Source organism: Bolinopsis microptera, chromosome 5 (genome assembly GCF_026151205.1).
Source record: "Bolinopsis microptera isolate Bmic1 chromosome 5, MBARI_Bmic_1.0, whole genome shotgun sequence".
Classification (NCBI taxonomy): domain Eukaryota; kingdom Metazoa; phylum Ctenophora; class Tentaculata; order Lobata; family Bolinopsidae; genus Bolinopsis; species Bolinopsis microptera.
In genome coordinates, this window is record NC_087076.1 from 11,811,540 (window position 1) to 11,828,744 (window position 17,205).

Below are 17,205 nucleotides of genomic sequence, written 5' to 3' on the forward strand. Positions count from 1 at the left end.
GTCTCTTAACGAAAACATTATCAATCATGTTGTGTATTTTGATTTTGCTAAGGCATTTGATTCTGTAAATCATGATATCCTTCTTCATAAGCTAAAGACCTTATATAACATTGATGGTACACTTCTCAAATTTCTTACCAATTACCTTCAAGGCCGTTACCAAAGAGTGGTTATTGGTAATGAGATGTCATCTACCCTCTCAGTTAATTCTGGTGTCCCCCAGGGCTCTATTCTTGGTCCCTTACTTTTTGTATTGTTTATCAATGATATTCCTCTTGGCCTTTCGGATAATACTGATATTGTTTTGTATGCCGATGATACAAAAATCTGGCGTAAAATACATTCATCTTCTGATAATACTAATTTACAAATGGATATAGACTATCTCTCTGACTGGGCACTAAGAAACAAAATGCGATTTCATCCAGCAAAATGTAAAGTGCTTATTGTTTCAGGAAAACCATCTTTATCTCCTCCATTCGCATATAATCTTGATGGCTCTCCTCTTGTGTATGTAGAGTTAGAAAAAGATCTTGGAGTCGATGTTACTCCTAAGCTAAGTTGGAATAGTCAGTGCGACAGAATTTATACTAAGGCCTGCCAACAACTTGGTATGGTCAGAAGAGATGGCCATATTGTCATTGATCAGAAACGTCGCCGGGCGCTTTACCTCTCCCTGGTTCGTAGCCAATTCGAAAATTGTTCCATAATCTGGCGCCCTTGTAATAAATCACTTAGTGATAAATTAGAAAGTCTCCAAAAGAGAGCTATTAAATGGATTCTGTCTGAAGAGGGCCGCAGTTATCCACCTGAGCAATATGTCAAAAAGTGCAAGCTTGTCGACATTCTCCCTTTGTCTCAAAAGTTTGACTTGAATGATCTTATTTTTTTCCACAAAGTTCTTAACAATTTAATTCCTGTATCGCTGCCTCACTATCTCTCTTTATATCAGGGCACTTCTCGACTAAGACGTTGCCACCTCGACAGTCTGTCTATTGTGTCATCAATTTTACCTAAGTTAAGTCAGAATTCACACACCACATGTACCTCAAATAGCCCACTGGCAAAATCATTTTTCTACAGAACCCATATACTGTGGAATGGACTCCCTTTACAGGTAAGACAGATTGTGTCTACTAGTCTTTTCAAAGCTGAGGTCACTAAGCATCTATGGAAATGTTTATTGGATAGTGAAACAACAGTCTAGCCTAGTCTCTTTGCTCCCCATATTATTATTATTTTTGTTTTATTAATTTTTTTATCTACCTTCCTATACTTTCAACATCATATCACACTTCACCCGCACACCTTCTCACACATTAATGACCATTTCAGACCTGTATCTAATGTATCTGGAATTTGACGTATTGAAATACCAATTTTGACTCCATATCCACAGTTATTCACCATGGATTTGTTTGTTCTTAAATAGTTTTTCATAAATTTTTGGATTTAGATTAATTCGATGTAATGGGTCCAAGTTACTGCGGACATAGTTCACTATGTGTTTACCGTGTTTGGGTACCCATCATATTTTACAGATGGGGGCGATATTTTGAACGATTCTATTTTATATTCATCTATTGCTGTACTCTGTAAAATTTGAAAAGTATTTAATAAAAAAATAGGCGGGTGTGGTGCGGAGTTAACAAGGGTTAATTTCTATAACGATTTAAATAAAAATGGAAAGCGGTTCAAGACTTACTGGGCGGCGCTCAGCCTGTCATTCCGCCAAATCTTTATGAACATAATAGCCTGGAGTCCCCAGGTAATTCAAGACGGGAGTGATGAGGTGTAATAGTCGGTGTGCAGACCTTATGATCATGGAATGTGGTGCCTAATGGCTAATTATAATGACTTAATTATTCACGAGAAAGAACTGATTATGAGATTATTGTTTAAAATGCTATTGGGTCACCTAATGCGGGTTTTGACTCAGCGGGTAATTACTCATACCCTTTTTAACTGCGGCAGTGAAATCCCGGCCGAAGGCCGGGTTACACTAGTACGATAATACTTTCGCACTTCGAAAGCCGCACGTGATATTGATAATGATCGACACCGATTTCTATTCTGTATTCACCCCACATGAATTAGAAGGGTTTAATGTTTTCCTGATGATTTATCGGCGAAAACTGTCAAACTGTTTAGATTAAATTTGATCACGCGTGACATGAATCGGCCATATAAGGGATTAGGTCAAATCTCTTGCTAAGGTTCTGGTTTGTGAGTTAGCAGATGCTTGAATAACTTAAATAGGCTCATGGTAGTGTTTAGGCTCATGGTAGTGTTAGGGCTCATGGTAGTGTTGAGGCTCATGGTAGTGTTGAGGTAGTGTTGAGGTAAAAGTTAGGGCTGTCAGAGCCATGTAGAGATCGTGTTTAACTAAGTCACGTGACAATTCATTATAGCGTGATTGATCAGGTAGGACTAGCAATTAGATTTAGTGATTTATTCACAGCTGATTAGTGGTTATTAACATGATTAAATAATTTATTAAAAGCTTGTTCCTTAGAACCGATTCCTAAAGAGCTTAGCCTTCTAAGACAGTGTTCCTTTTGCCTGCAATTGCCTGCGTCAGAACAGCACAAGAAATGAACTTGTCTTCACACTCTTTAATGCGTTAGATACAGTGATCTGGTCGGAGCATGTAGACTGTAGACTGTAGACTAAGTGCTTACTGTTTAGATTAGATATGGACTCTTCCTACGTGACACGGTGGAGGCTCTTTCTATATAAAAGCTTCGGTAAGAATTGTTTTATGCCTATAATTTCAATACCTGGCTACTATAAATACACTATATCTGTCAGATGAGTTCAGTTCGTATACTTACTTTGGTAACTTTGGTTTGCTTCATAGAATCCTCTATCGGGTCATCAGAGTTGCTGACCACCCGGGCAGCGAGATCGCTGCCTTTATTCCACTCCAGTCCAGTAACGAGTTTCCATTTCGACAGCTGTATACTTTGAATTCCTTTTAAAACTTATAATGGACCAGTAACAGATTGAAGTGTAGTAGAGTTCACTTAGATCTACCATACAGCATACTACTACCATACTATAAGTTTAATCTTGATGCAAGCTAGTAAGGTATCTTGATGCAAGCAAACTACAGTGAAATTCTTATTCATAACAGCCTTCTTTTACTTGAACATTTACAAATTTTAATTTAATTTAAATTTATCACAGATCATAGTAACAGACTGAAGTGTAGCACAGTTTAAGTTTAACTACCATACGGCATACTATAAGTTACATCTTGATTATTGATGCAAGTTAATAAGGTATCTTGATTCTTGATGCAAGCAAACTACAGTGGAATTCTTATTTAGAACGGCCTTCTTTTACTTGAACATTTACAAATTTAAATTTATCACAGATCATAGTAACAGACTATAGTGTAGCACAGTTTAAATACTACGAGACTACAGAATATATATATCTTGATTTTACCAAAACCCATAATCATGGGTAGAGTGGACCGCTGCCAGTGTCTCTCTTTACCAAACAAAAGGAAATGATATTAATTTGATTGACCGTTCTCAAATGCAAAATGATACCGAGAATGAAATCGGTCGCTCGCTTTTCCCCCACAGATGCCTTTGGGTAGTTTTTCTTAATCTATTACAATTGTAAATGAATGGGAAAAGCGAGGGACCGATTTCATTCTCGGTATCATTTTGCATTTGAGAACGGTCAATCAAATTAATATCATTTCCTTTTGTTTGGTAAAGAGAGACACTGGCAGCGGTCCACTCTACCCATGATTATGGGTTTTGGTAAAATATCATCTCTTTTTGATTATAATGTCAGGGTACTTTATAAAGTCGAAATATAAACTGATATCTTCATTAATATTAATAAGGAGGAAGTTTCAACGATTTCGAAATTTTTCCTTTAAAAACATTTCTTTGTGTTTAGGTAAGCATATCGGTCGATCACTGACTGAATATGCCACTTTATACTCATTCAAGTTGGCATTAAATTCATACATAATGACATTAAAAAGCAGAATTTGTTGGAAATCACGAATGAGCAAAATTCTCACCTTTCGCACGTGCAAACTTTGAGCGGACGTTGCCTGCGCATCCAATATTGAATCGCCGTAAATTTGTGCATGTAATTGTTTTATATATAGTTTGATAAGCATGCAAAGTTTCAAAGTATTTCAAGAAGAACTGTAATCACAACGGCACTCTAAAGTTGACAGAAAATGACGAAAACAGCAATTTTCAGTGATTTTAGCAATTTTCTATCAATTTGGGCGTGTCCCCACGTGTGCAACTTTTCGATTTTCAACTTTAAAACTAGCCTAATGCACAATTTATACCTATAGGAAGCAGAACTGAGCTCCACGACCCAAGGCATGGCCCAACACCAGAGAATACTAAATCGCAAAATTGACGTTTTTATAAAATAATTCTTCAAAAAAGCACAAACTTCAATGACGAATATCTTTATGAAGGAGCAAGCTAGAAAAACTTTCCGGTAGATTTTCAGAATGCTTGAACAATTATCTAAGATGAAAATTTCCTCAGATTTTGAATACAATTACTTTTTAATGGTTTAAAATCATTTTTTAAAGTTATTACTTTGTCAAAAATCAAGTTTTAAAAACGGTTAACTTGATGACGTCATCAAGGGGTGTTTATGACGTCAAATAATTTGTTTATACAATGTAAACTAAAGTATAAACAATTATTTTCAAGACCTGTGGTCGGAAATGGCTGTATCTTTTATACTTTTGAATCTATGGACAATTAAATACAGGCTACAATTGACTGGCAAAGCGTCTATCCCTGAATATATGTATATAGGTATGTATGTATCACGACAATCTATCGTAAAACAGGGGTTCTAGAAAACCCATTTCCCGATGATCCTGAGACCTGAAACTTTTTTTGCAGTCGATTTGGTCAACGTCTAGACGCCCTTAAAAATTTCAGATCTGTAACTCAATTTTAACATGGTTTTTAAGGCACCTGAATATGGCGATTTTGGGTTTTTTACCGAATTTCGTATAACAGTGCTGGCGAGTATTTTATGCAAATTTCTTAAAAATCTCAACATAACTATTTTTATTCCTGTCATCTTTGACATCAAATTAGAATGTTTTGAACTAAAAATAAATCTGCTGAACGACTTCCGATGAGTCTTAATGCCTGAAAAACTCCTGCCGGAGGCGGCGGCCTTCGGCCGCCGCCTCCGGCCGGAGTGCACGCTTCGCGTGCACGAAAGAGACTTGTAACGTGTACCAAAGGGGGTATAATAGTAAAGGGGGTTTAATAGTAAAGGGGGTATAATAGTAAAGGGGGTATAATAGTAAATGGGGTACATAGTATACCCACAATAAATGCAACGGTCGTGCTTGCCAGCACTGTGATACAGATATATATCTTGATACAAGTAAGCAGATAAGGAGGAATGTTGAGACCAAATATGATGAGCACATTTGTCCTTATATAGCTACTCCACTTCCAGTTCAACAACATTCAGTTCTCTTTAAGTTTAAGTTCTTTGTTTAAGACTCTGGGACGATATTTCAACGAATGGTTATCTTTTCATGACTGTCGCCCAGACTGTATCCATTTAAGGCATCCGCTCCCTTCTTTGATTTACGATAATTATTGTGAACAAATTTAGAGTCTGGTATTTTTCATAAATACTGAGGTCTTCTTCCAAAAAAATTTAGATCTCTATTAACATGGTTTTTTAGGCACCTAAATATGTCAATTTCCGGGTTTTTTTCCAGCGTTAAATTTTAGCAGCTGGTTGCTTTTTTCCTTTTCATCTTTAACAATAGAATAGAATATTTGACCAGAACCCATAATCATGGGCAGAGTGGACCGCTGCCACTCTGCCAGTGTATCTCTTTTCTAAACAAAAGGAAATGATATTAATTTGAATAACCGTCCGCAAATGCAAATTGAATATCAATAAGCTTTACTACAATTCGTAAGCCGTGAATGAATGGGAAAAGCGAGCGACCGATTTCATTCTCGGTATCAATTTGCATTTGCGGACAGTTATTCAAATTAATTATATTTACTTTTGTTTGTGAAAAAGAGAGACACTGGCAGCGGTCCATTCTACCCATGATTATGGGTTTTGTTCAAATATCATCTATTTTTGATTATAATGTCAGGATAATTTACAAAGTCGAAATGTAAACTCATAACTTCATTGATATCAATATTAATTTCAAAAATGTCGAGATTTAACCTTTGAAAACAATTCCTTGTGTTTAGGTAGGCATATTTGTCGATAACTGACTGAATATGGCACTTTTTACTCATTCAATTTGGCATTAAATTCATATATAATGCCATTTAAATGTCGTGGGAAAGCAGAATTTATTCGAAATCACAAATGAGCACAATTCTCACCTTTCGCACGTGCAAACTTTGAGCGGAGGTTGCGTGCACATACAATATTGAATCACTGTAAATTTTGCGTAGTGGTATTTTATATATAGTTTAATAAGCATGCAAATTTCAAAAGATTTCATAACGAACTTGCATCACAACGGGACTCCAAAGTTGATAACAAGAATTGCGCCCGTTGTTTCGTTTTGGCGGACGTAGATTTCCATTCCACATTTACTATAAATTTAAGTATAAGCTCTAATCAGCTCACTTCAATCTTCATAATAATATTGACAAATTATGCATTAAGTATACAGGAAACACTTAAAATTCAGTTCAATTGCCAAAGAACTTAACTTGTAAAATGTAAAGCAAAGAACTTAAATTGAAAGCTAAGGTAAACTACACTTGTGTACACATCAATACACTACGCGTGCCACGTACAAATTGGGCTTATAACCTAATATTATACATCGTATACATAAAAACACAGTCGCGCCGCGCATTCATAGATCACACTCACAGGCTATCTATAAATCACATCCCACTTTTTCAATGCATGGTAACATACGGAAGTACCGACGACATGTTCAGACCTGCACCTACTGCAATCTCCAAAACCCACGTTTTTCAGCAAAAACTTCCATTTGTAACCTTTCACTATTGCCTTTTTTCAAAAGGGTGAAATAGAAAAATCGTGAAAATAACAATTTTCGGTGATTTTATATAATCAAGAGGCTTGCATATGAACATATTGACATGGGTGTAGAGTTGAGCCTGTACGGAACCTAGTAGTTTCAGTTCCTTGTTTAACTTGCCGTACAGCAAGGACATTTTAGCAGTTTTCTATCAATTTGGGCGTGTCCCCACTTGTGCAAATTTTCGATTTTCAACTTTAAAACTAACACAATTTATAGTACCTTTAGGAAGAAAAAATGGAGCTTTACAATTTAAGGGATGCCCCAACACCAGAGAATCACAATGCTGGCAAGCGCAAGCATAACCGTTGCCCTTATATTCACAACACTATTTACAATTACCCCCTATACTATTATATCCCCTTTATTGTTTTCCAGGCATTAAGACTCATCGAAAGTAGTTCAGCAGGTATATTTAAGTTCAAAACATTCTAATTCAATGTTAAAGATGACAGGAATAAGAAATAGTTATGTGGAGGTTTTTAAGAAATTTGCGCAAAATACGCGCTCCTACTAAATCGCTCGCCCAAATTTTAAGAAAATTCTTGTGAAAAGGCCCTTTAGGCATGAAAGTGATCTAGATAGGTGTATTTTTGGACGCTGATTCCGAATCACCCCCCCATGACGTAGGGTTAAAATGCTTCCCTGGAGAGTTATGGGCAAAAAACGTTTTGGTCACGTGACAGGCTAGTAAAACGTGAATTCGATTATTTAGGGCTCGGGTTAGGGTTAGGGTTGTGGTTAAGATTATGGATAGCTTCGGGGTTATGGTTAGGGTTAGGGTTGGGATAGGGTTTATGTAAAACATGTTAAAATTGAGTTAGAGATCTGAAACTTTGCAGGGCGTCTAGACCTTGTCCAAAATCCAAATCGACTGTAAACAAAATTTCATGTTTCAGCAATATCGGAAGTGGGTTTTCTGGGAACCCCTGTTTTACAACAGATTGTCCTGAAGTATATCTATCTATGTATAGACGCTTTGGCAGTCAATTGGCAGTCAATTGTAGCCTAGATTCAAGTGTCAGTAGATTCAAGAGTACCTATAAAAGATACAGACATTTGAACCACAGGTCTTGAAGATAATTGTTTATTACTTCAGTTTTCATTGTATTAAAAAATAATTTAACGTCATCATCATCACTTGATGACGTCATCAAATTAAGTGTTTTTAAAACTTGATTTTTGACAAAGTAACAACGTTTCAAATCAATTTTACACCATTAAGGAGTAATTTTATTCAAATCTGAGGGACATTTTCACCTTAGATAATTTGTTCAAGGCACTCCAAAAATCTACCGGAAAAGTTTCCTACCTTGCTCCTTCATAAAGATATTTGCTATTGAAGTTAGTGCTTTTTGAAGAAAAATTTTATAAAAACACAAAAGTTGTGAATTAGTATTCTCTGGTGTTGGGCCATCCCTTGGGTTGTGGAGCTCAATTTTGCTTCTTAAATGTTAAATTGTGTTATAGGCTAGTTTTAAAAAGTTAAAAATCGAAAAGTTGCACACGTGGGGACTCGCCCCAAATTGATTAAAATAGCTAAAATCACTAAAAATTTTTGATTTTCACGATTTTTATCAACTTTGGAGTCCCGTTGTGATCCAAGCACTATTTGAAATCTTCTGAAACTTTGCATGCTTATTAAACTATATATTAAATACCACCATGCAAAAATTTACGGTGATTCAATATTGTATACGCACGCAACGTCCGCTCAAAGTTTGCACGTGCGAAAGGTGAGAATTTTGCTCATTCATGATTTTGAATATATTCTGCTTTCCGCGATATTTAAATGGCATTATATATGAATTTAATGCCAACTTGAATGAGTAAAAAGTGCCAAATTCAGTCGGTTATCGACAGATATACCTACCTAAACACAAGGAAACGTTTTCAAAGGCAGAATTTCGAAATCGTTGAAATTATCTCCTTATTAATGAAGTTTCGACTGTGTAAATTATCCTGACATTATAATCAAAAAGAGATGATATTTGACCAAAATCCATAATCATGGGTAGAGTGAACCGCTGCCAGTGTCTCTCTTTTCCAAACAAAAGGAAATGATATTAATTTGAGGAACCGTCCGCAAATGCAATTTGATACGAGAATGAAATCGGTCGCTCCGCTTTTCCCAATTAATAGCTTTATTACAATTCGTTAGCCGTGAATGAAGGGGAAAAGCGAGCGACCGATTTCATTCTCGGTATCAAATTGCATTTGCGGACGGTTCCTCAAATTAATGATTACTTCCTTTTGTTTGGAAAAGAGAGACACTGGCAGCGGTTCACTCTACCCATGATTATGGGTTTTGGTCAATTACTAAAATCGCAAATTTGGCGTTTTTTATAAAATTATTCTTTAAAAAAGCACTAACTTCAATAGCAAATATCTTATAAAGAAGCAAGGTAGGAAAATGATCCGATAAATTTTCAGAATGCTTCAACAATTATTTAACTTCTGTATGCCCTCAAATGTTGAATAAAATTACTCCTTAATGGTGTAAAATCGATTTTAAAAGTTGTTACTATCTCAAAAATCAAGTTACAAAAACGATTAACTTGATGACGTCATCAAGGGGTGTTTACGCCGTTGCATTTATTTTTCATATAATGTAAACTAAAGTATAAACAATTATTTTTAAGACTTGTGGTCAAAATGGCTATATCTTATATACTTTAGAATCTACGACACCTAAATACAGGCTACAATTATTGACTGGTAAAGTGTCTATCCCTGAATAGTACATCACGACAATCTGTCGTAAAACAGGGGGTCTTTTTGGCGATGTTGTAGCAGGGACTTCACTTCTTGTTTTCTCTTGCTAACCAGATTGCATAGGAACATTTGAGAGCAACCAAAGCCGCCTCTTGGAACACTGCTTTTTTTACTCTCTTTGTAACACCAAAGTACATAGTTTAATATGTATATGCCAGAAGCCTTTACACCCAACCTCCGTTCAAAATGATGTCCGTTCACGTAATGTCCGGTGACCGGTCCAAATAAGGTCCGATAGGCGATAAGGTATACCGAGGTAGTTTCTTTGGACATGCCTTTTCATTCTCAAAAAATGACACACAGGATAAACCGACGGTGAGAGTGACAGCCCTATAACATCGGATTAGGACTAAACTATATCATTGGATTCAATGAAAAACGAGTTATTATACAATTTAAATATTCTAAGTATCACATTATGGCATGATCACTTTCTTGATCTTCGGCTTCCCTCGTTCACTTTTTCGGAGTTATTTATATATTGTAAAAGTTTAACACTGAAATGAAGACTTTTGTCGTGAAGTAGTACAACAAAAGTAGTGTCGATTGAACAAACAGTATATCATTGTGTTTCATTTGATATTTGCTATATCTCACTTGGTAACTTATACGTCCTTAAACAAGATGAAGCATGAGTATGAAGCCATAATTGGTGGAGATGATATATTGGATGATACAGGAGGACAGAAGGAACGGAAATCTTGGACGAGAATCGATAAGCTCTTGTTGATATTTTGTGCCCTGTGCGATTTTGCAGATGGAACAGAAATTGATCTACCTGGTTTGTACAACGTTTAAAGTTTTAATTTACAATTGAGGCAAACAACCGAAGAACTAATAGCATGATCCCTCACTCCTAGCCTGTTTAATACAAGTGTAGACAGTAGAAGCCTGATAAACATCCGTCGTCTCCTCAGGAATGATTACACAACAAGTTTCGTGTGACATTGAACTGTCTTCATGGAAGGAAGGATTACTGAAATGTAGTTTATACATCGCATTAGTAATTTCAACTTTCTTTGCCGTAGCACTGTCAATAAGGTAAGCATCGCAAATTGCTGTGTATAGGCTATACTGTGATACTAATATTGATTCCAGGGATAATATCCGGTAGTAGAGACTAGGTACGACAAGTGAAACTACTGTTTAGGAGGAAACGCGAGCTTTCAATGTGCTACACTTTCATCAGGCTATAATTAAAATCATTGTTAGGATAAAATTACAATCACTAAATTGTAAACATACTACATAGGATATGCAAGTATCTACATGATATCTATATAATATAGTAACACGTAAAATGGTAAAGTTACATTGTTAGACAGTTATATTATATACAAGTTAACAAATAGACGTTTACACTGAAACACATACACTGAGTCGGGTGTTATGTCGCTGCAGTGCAGTGCAGTGCCCGTTCATATTTGTACTTGCTCGTTTAAATTTGTTGAACTAAAATTCCCTTGAGTTGCTCGCACTCTTCCCTATTGTTAATCTTTGGATTAAATAAGTTAATAAAGTAGGCCTCTATATGTGACCTTTCGTTTAACAGTATTATGTAGATTTACTTCTAAAATATCAAATGAAATATCCCCTGACATATCGTTATAGTGAGCAGCTAACGCATTATTTGGATAAGTAGTCGGCCTGTTAGTGTTAACTGCTCTACGATGCTCTGAAAATCTATCGTGTGATGTTCTACTCGTTCCCCCGATATAAATTTCTTAACAAAAATTACACGTTACTTTGTAAACTATAGATTTACGCTTACAATCGTGGTTGTCTGAACTGATTAACGGGCATATGACGCAGTTGGTAGTTGTGCAGTGTGGTTTGTCGTGAGGTCGTGATGAACAACGAAACGAGTAGAACAGCACACGATAGATTTTCAGAGCATCGTAGAGCAGTTAACAGGCCGACTACTTATCCAAATAATGTGTTAGCTGCTCACTATTAAGAGTTTCATAACAATATGACAGGGGATATTTCATTTGATATCTTAGAAATAGAAGTAAATCTACATAATACTGTTGAACGAAAGGTCGCAGAGGTCTACTTTATTTACTTATTTAATCCTAAGATTAACAATAGGGAAGAGTGCGAGCAACTCAAGGGATTTTTAGTTCAACAAATTTAAACGAGCAAGTACAAATATGAACGGGCAATGCACTACACTGCAGCGACGTAACACCCGACTCAGTGTATGTGTTTCAGTGTAAACGTCTATTAGTTAACTTGTTTATAACAATGTAACTTTACCATTTTACGTGTTACTATATTATATAGATATCATGTAGATACTTGCATATCCTATGTTTACAATTTAGTGATTGTAATTTTATCCTAACAATGATTTTAATTATAGCCTGATATGATGAAAGTGTAGCACACTGAAAGCTCGCGTTTCCTCCTAAACAGTATTTTCACTTGTCCTATTTAGTCTCTACTACCGGATATTATCCCTGGAATCATTAACTTATCATGAAACTTATAAACAGCTAACCTCTCCAGAATCTTATATAATACTAATAGCCCGATGATTCTGATTGTAACTGTTTATCTGCTAATAGGTACAGAAATTCAAAATTTGTAGGTTATAAAGTTTCATCTCAGGTTTGGAAGACGAAAGTTGATTATAATCTCGCTCTACCTGAGTGCAATAAGTACAATAGCATGTGCTATAGTTGCAGACTTTAACACTCTCCTTCTTTCCCGAATACTCCTTGGCTTTTGTCTTGGACTGAGACACACACTGCTTTATGTTTGGGTCGCTGAGATGGTTTCCAGTCAAGAGATTCTAGCTAAGATTTTAATGGTACAGTCCATAGTGTACTATGCGGGGGAAATGTGGTCGTCGGTGTTGGGGTTCCTCCTACTTGAGCAAATTGGATGGAGAATGTTCTTTCTTTGTGCGTCATTACCCATGATCATTCCACCAATCATCATGCTTCACTGCTGTTTCACAGAGGAAGTAGGCCCACAGATAGAATACAGTGATGAGAAAGAAATAGTGACCGTCCCTAACTTTGTTGGCCGAACCACCAAACTAGGGTTGCTCTTTGCTTGTATAACTTTCAATGGCTGGCTTACCACCCTCCTCGTTCCAGCCCTGATCAAAATGTTCAATATCAAGGAAGCAGGATCTAACAGTAATTGCTCTGTGACCATGACTCGAGGGCCGGAACTCTTGTTACTGGGACTCGTTAACTTCGCAGCCATACCCTCTACACTGCTCACCCACTGTATTAAAGGAAAGATAGGATTTCGCAAACTACAGGGTGTAATTGCCATGATATGCATAGGAAATTTTGCACTTATGCTCACACAAGAAAGCCTCGAGGTAGCGATTTTAACCAACTTCATAGCTAAGTTCGTGTACGGGATCACTGCCTTGAACATATGTTACGTACTCTACGACGTGAACTACTTTGGAACAAAAGACTTTGCTCTAGGTAGTAGCACGGCCTGCTCATTAGGTATGATAGGAGGGATGGCCGGGTCGGCAATGGTCTCTTTTGCTCCCACATCGTCCGTTATATTCACTGCTTTGGTGCTCTCTGCTGTTCAGATAATGGTCCTTTTCTCTATGCCAGAGGTGCAAGAAGGGGAGATGGAAAAGTTGCAAGAAGAGGAGATGGAAAAGGGGGCACAAACTTTAAAGTGATCAGAACATTTCAAAATTTATTTGTTTTATTTTTTTAAAGCTTCAGATTTAATTTTTTTAAATGGAAACAAGTTCGAATTTTACGAGTTAAGTCAAAGTTAGAATACTGCATAAAGAAACTCGATTGTAGATTATACAGTATGAACAGAAACGGCGAATTCCAGACTTTGTAATAAGTAATTCTCTAATTGGCATTCGGGACAAAATACTGATTCCTACTGAATACCATATATTCGATGATTCGGTAACCCTAGGTAGTAGGTCATATCTTTTATCTTACCAAACTATTATACTGCTAAATATATGTCCGCCTGATGCCGTTGTTAGTGTTACAATTCGAACTTAAATAATTTGCTCAATTCAGATTTATTTCATGGCTGCCTTTTTGGGATTTCCTAGTGTCATGATTTTTTTCTTGTTCTATACCTGCAACGAATTGTTGATTGTTTTACTTCTTATCAGTTCTGAAGGATCGCTAAACAGTCTAGTTTAGCGATTTTCAGAATGCTTGAACAATTATCTAACTTAACTATGCCCTCAAATTTTGAATAAAATTACTCCTTAATCATGGTGTTAAATCGATTTGAAAAGTTGTTACTTTGTCAAAAATCAAGTCATCAAGTGGTAATGATGAAGTTAAATTATTTTTTGATATAATGTAAAGTCTAGACAATTATCTTCAAGATCTGTGGTCTGAAATGGCTGTATCTTTAAAGCTTCTGATTCTACGGACACTTGAATGTAGGCAATAATTGCTTCTAACTGCTGCTGACTGCTGCTGACAGTGACTGCTGCTAACTGCTGCTAACTGCTTCTCACTGCTGCTCACTGCTTCTCACTGCTGCTAACTACTGGCACTGCTCACTGCTGCTAACTGCTTCTCACTGCTGCTAACTACTGCTCACTACTGCTGTCGCGCCCATAGCAGTTAGCAGTTGACCATTGTTAATGATCTGGCCCGGCGCGCGCTACTTCGTAGCACTTGCCTTTCGAGAAGAAAGCGGCGCGCGCTACTTCGAAGAAATTTAGACGAGTAACATCCGTCAAAGTTAGCAGCAGTTTCTTTGTACTATAGTCCTCCTAGCTGTGTGCATACATTTTAGGTTATTAGAATATATATATCATATATTCGCATATATCCACACTATATTTACATTACACGTTCAACGTGATATCATTATCAGTGCAGTGTGTACAACACCAACTACACCGATCAGTTGCCAATCTGCGAAACATTTAATTATTATTATCACTTCGAGATGGCAGAGCTTACTCTAATGCTGTCTATAAGTATAGGTGATGATTAATTCTGAAAAATATGTATTCTTATAAGTCTCATGGATTTGTATGGGATTTGACCTGGATTTCAGCTATTTTGGGTTGGGCGTGGCCCCTGGGAGCGGAGTGGCCTGAGTGGTTTGAGAGGTCGAAACTTACCTGAGGACCCCAGGCTATTATGTTCATTAACATATAATAAAGATTTGGCGGAATGACAGGCTGAGCGCGGCCCAGTAAGGTCGAAACTTGGTTTCTATAATGGTTTGGGATAGGTAGTACCCATTTTTATACTATTACTAAAAGATGGGCCACCTACCCCGGAACATAAATCGCACACGGGGTTACTGGGCCGCGCTCAGCCTGTCATTCCGCCAAATCTTTATTCGGGGTTTTATTTTTTATGTTAATGAACATAATAGCCTGGGGTCCTCAGGTAAACACGGGGGTAAAGCTAGCTGAGCCATTTCGGCCTCCGAGCCATTTCGGCCACGGCAAAAAAATCATTTTCAAAATCAAAATTGCATGGTTTTCAAAATCAAAATCAATATCGTTTTTGAAATCAAAATCAATATCGTTTTCAAAATCAAAATCAATATCGTTTTAAAAATCAAAATCAATATCGTTTTAAAAATCAAAACCAATATCGTTTTCAAAATCAAAATCAATCTCGTTTTCAAAGTCAAAATCAATATCGTTTTAAAAATCAAAATCAAAATTGAAATCAAAATCAAAATTGAAATCAAAATTGAAATCAAAATTGAAATCAAAATTGAAATCAAAATTGAAATCAAAATCAAACTCAAAATAAGAATCGTTTTCAATTTCAATATGAAAATCGTTTTTTATTTAAATTTTAAAATCATTTTACAAATCAAAGTCAAAATCGTTTTTATTTTGTGATTAATTGTATAATTAAATTTTTAATTCAAAATTTTCAGTGAAAATTTTGGTGAGCCATCTCGGCCGCCATACAGGTCGTCCGCAAAGGCTTGAACAAAACTTGTGTGGAATCCTAGTGAACTAAGGAAAGTGTCCAGCGTTGTGTTCCATAGAAGTCTAGTGGGGACATAACTCCTCGACCACAGTACGTGACTGTGATCATTTTGTTACTTGCCATGTACAGGGTGAGTTGAAAATAGCGTGTGGAATGTAAATAGCTCTAATTTTTTTGACAGATGAAATTTTGTAGTACATAGTAGATCCAGTTGATGATTGTTTTCATTGTTTATACTTGCCCCTGTTAAATAACTGCATTCCAGAGGAGACTTGAGGAATCTAGGGACAGCAGCCTTCACGCCAAAGCACAAAGGTCTTCACGTCAAACAATAAGCTGAAAAATTCCAGAGATACCAACAGTGGAACTATAAGAAAAATAGACACTGATCTACAGATATATTGACATCTTTTGCTGCTGAACGACTGCCTTTCTTGCTCAATGTATGAAAAATTAATTTAAAAATTATCTGCTAAAATTTTTAAAGCACAAAAAAAAAGGTGAACAAATTTGGATCTTTGGTGCAAGGTTGTTAAATACGTCAAATTTTCGTGAAAGAATACGACGTATTCGGTTCTAATAAAGAAAACGTCGTAATACGGTAATTTCTATGGATTGTTAAATACGTCCAGTGGACGTATTTAACAATCCATAGACGGTCCACGAATACGCCATAATACGCTGATTTGTCAAAATTAAAAATTACCGCTGCGCGCCACCCTCATCATTGATCATGCATTAAATAAAAAGAGTGCATTAAATAAAGTGCATTAAATAAAATGCATTAAATAAAAGGAGTGCAGTTATACATGATAACTTAAATTTGTAATCAAATTTCATGGATAATCCGATAAGCTAACATTTTTTGCGAAATTATCAATTACATATTGATACATATTTAATGATTTTGATGTTCAGAATTTAAGGACCGTCCGCAAATCAATTTCAACTTCAAGTTCAAGCCACACCTTTTCGTATACTAATACGTCAATTTTCGAGGATTAATACGTATTCCCTCCTAATACGTATTTAACAACCTTGCTTTGGTGGTTTTGAATGCCTTCGAGCGTTCATTTTAATGTCCGTTCATAATTATGTCCGTTCATTTAATATCCTGTGAATAAGGTCCGATAAGGTAAGTAGTTTTATGAGGTCTTTTGTGTGTATAGTAGTCTTTTGTGGGTAGTCTTTTGTGTGTAGTAACCATTTTATCTTCATATCACTAATCTTAATCTGATTGAACATGTTTTGTATTAGGATGCTGGTAGTTCATCATTGCTGGCAAATACTAATCTTTTGTACTTTAAGTCACTGCTATAGACGAACTTTATAGCAAAAAGATAGTTTTACAAATCTTTACTTTAAACTTGTACGTCATCACCTGGCTTGAGTAGCCTCAAAACGTATTAATTTCATTCAAAAGTAGTGTGG

General features: G+C 36.2%; 1 protein-coding gene across 1 annotated transcript; it reads left to right on the forward strand.

The window, feature by feature from the left end:
- The first annotated feature begins 10,393 nt into the window (after window positions 1-10,393).
- LOC134815846 (D-xylose transporter-like) lies at window positions 10,394-14,198 on the forward strand. Its single transcript, XM_063824428.1, has 3 exons — window positions 10,394-10,619; window positions 10,756-10,879; window positions 12,452-14,198. The coding sequence occupies exons 1-3, from the start codon at window positions 10,463-10,465 to the stop codon at window positions 13,500-13,502; spliced, it is 1,332 nt and encodes a 443-aa protein (XP_063680498.1). The 5' UTR covers window positions 10,394-10,462; the 3' UTR covers window positions 13,503-14,198.
- Window positions 14,199-17,205: the final 3,007 nt, after the last annotated feature.

What these genes read in the sequence shown, in the direction of transcription:
- LOC134815846 (XM_063824428.1), top strand. Translation starts at nt 10,463, where the DNA reads ATGAAGCATGAGTATGAAGCCATAATTGGTGGAGATGATATATTGGAT. An exon ending in AACAGAAATTGATCTACCTG is followed by an intron (nt 10,620 to 10,755) that starts GTTTGTACAACG and finishes TCGTCTCCTCAG; the next exon opens with GAATGATTACACAACAAGTT. An exon ending in GCCGTAGCACTGTCAATAAG is followed by an intron (nt 10,880 to 12,451) that starts GTAAGCATCGCA and finishes GTTTCATCTCAG; the next exon opens with GTTTGGAAGACGAAAGTTGA.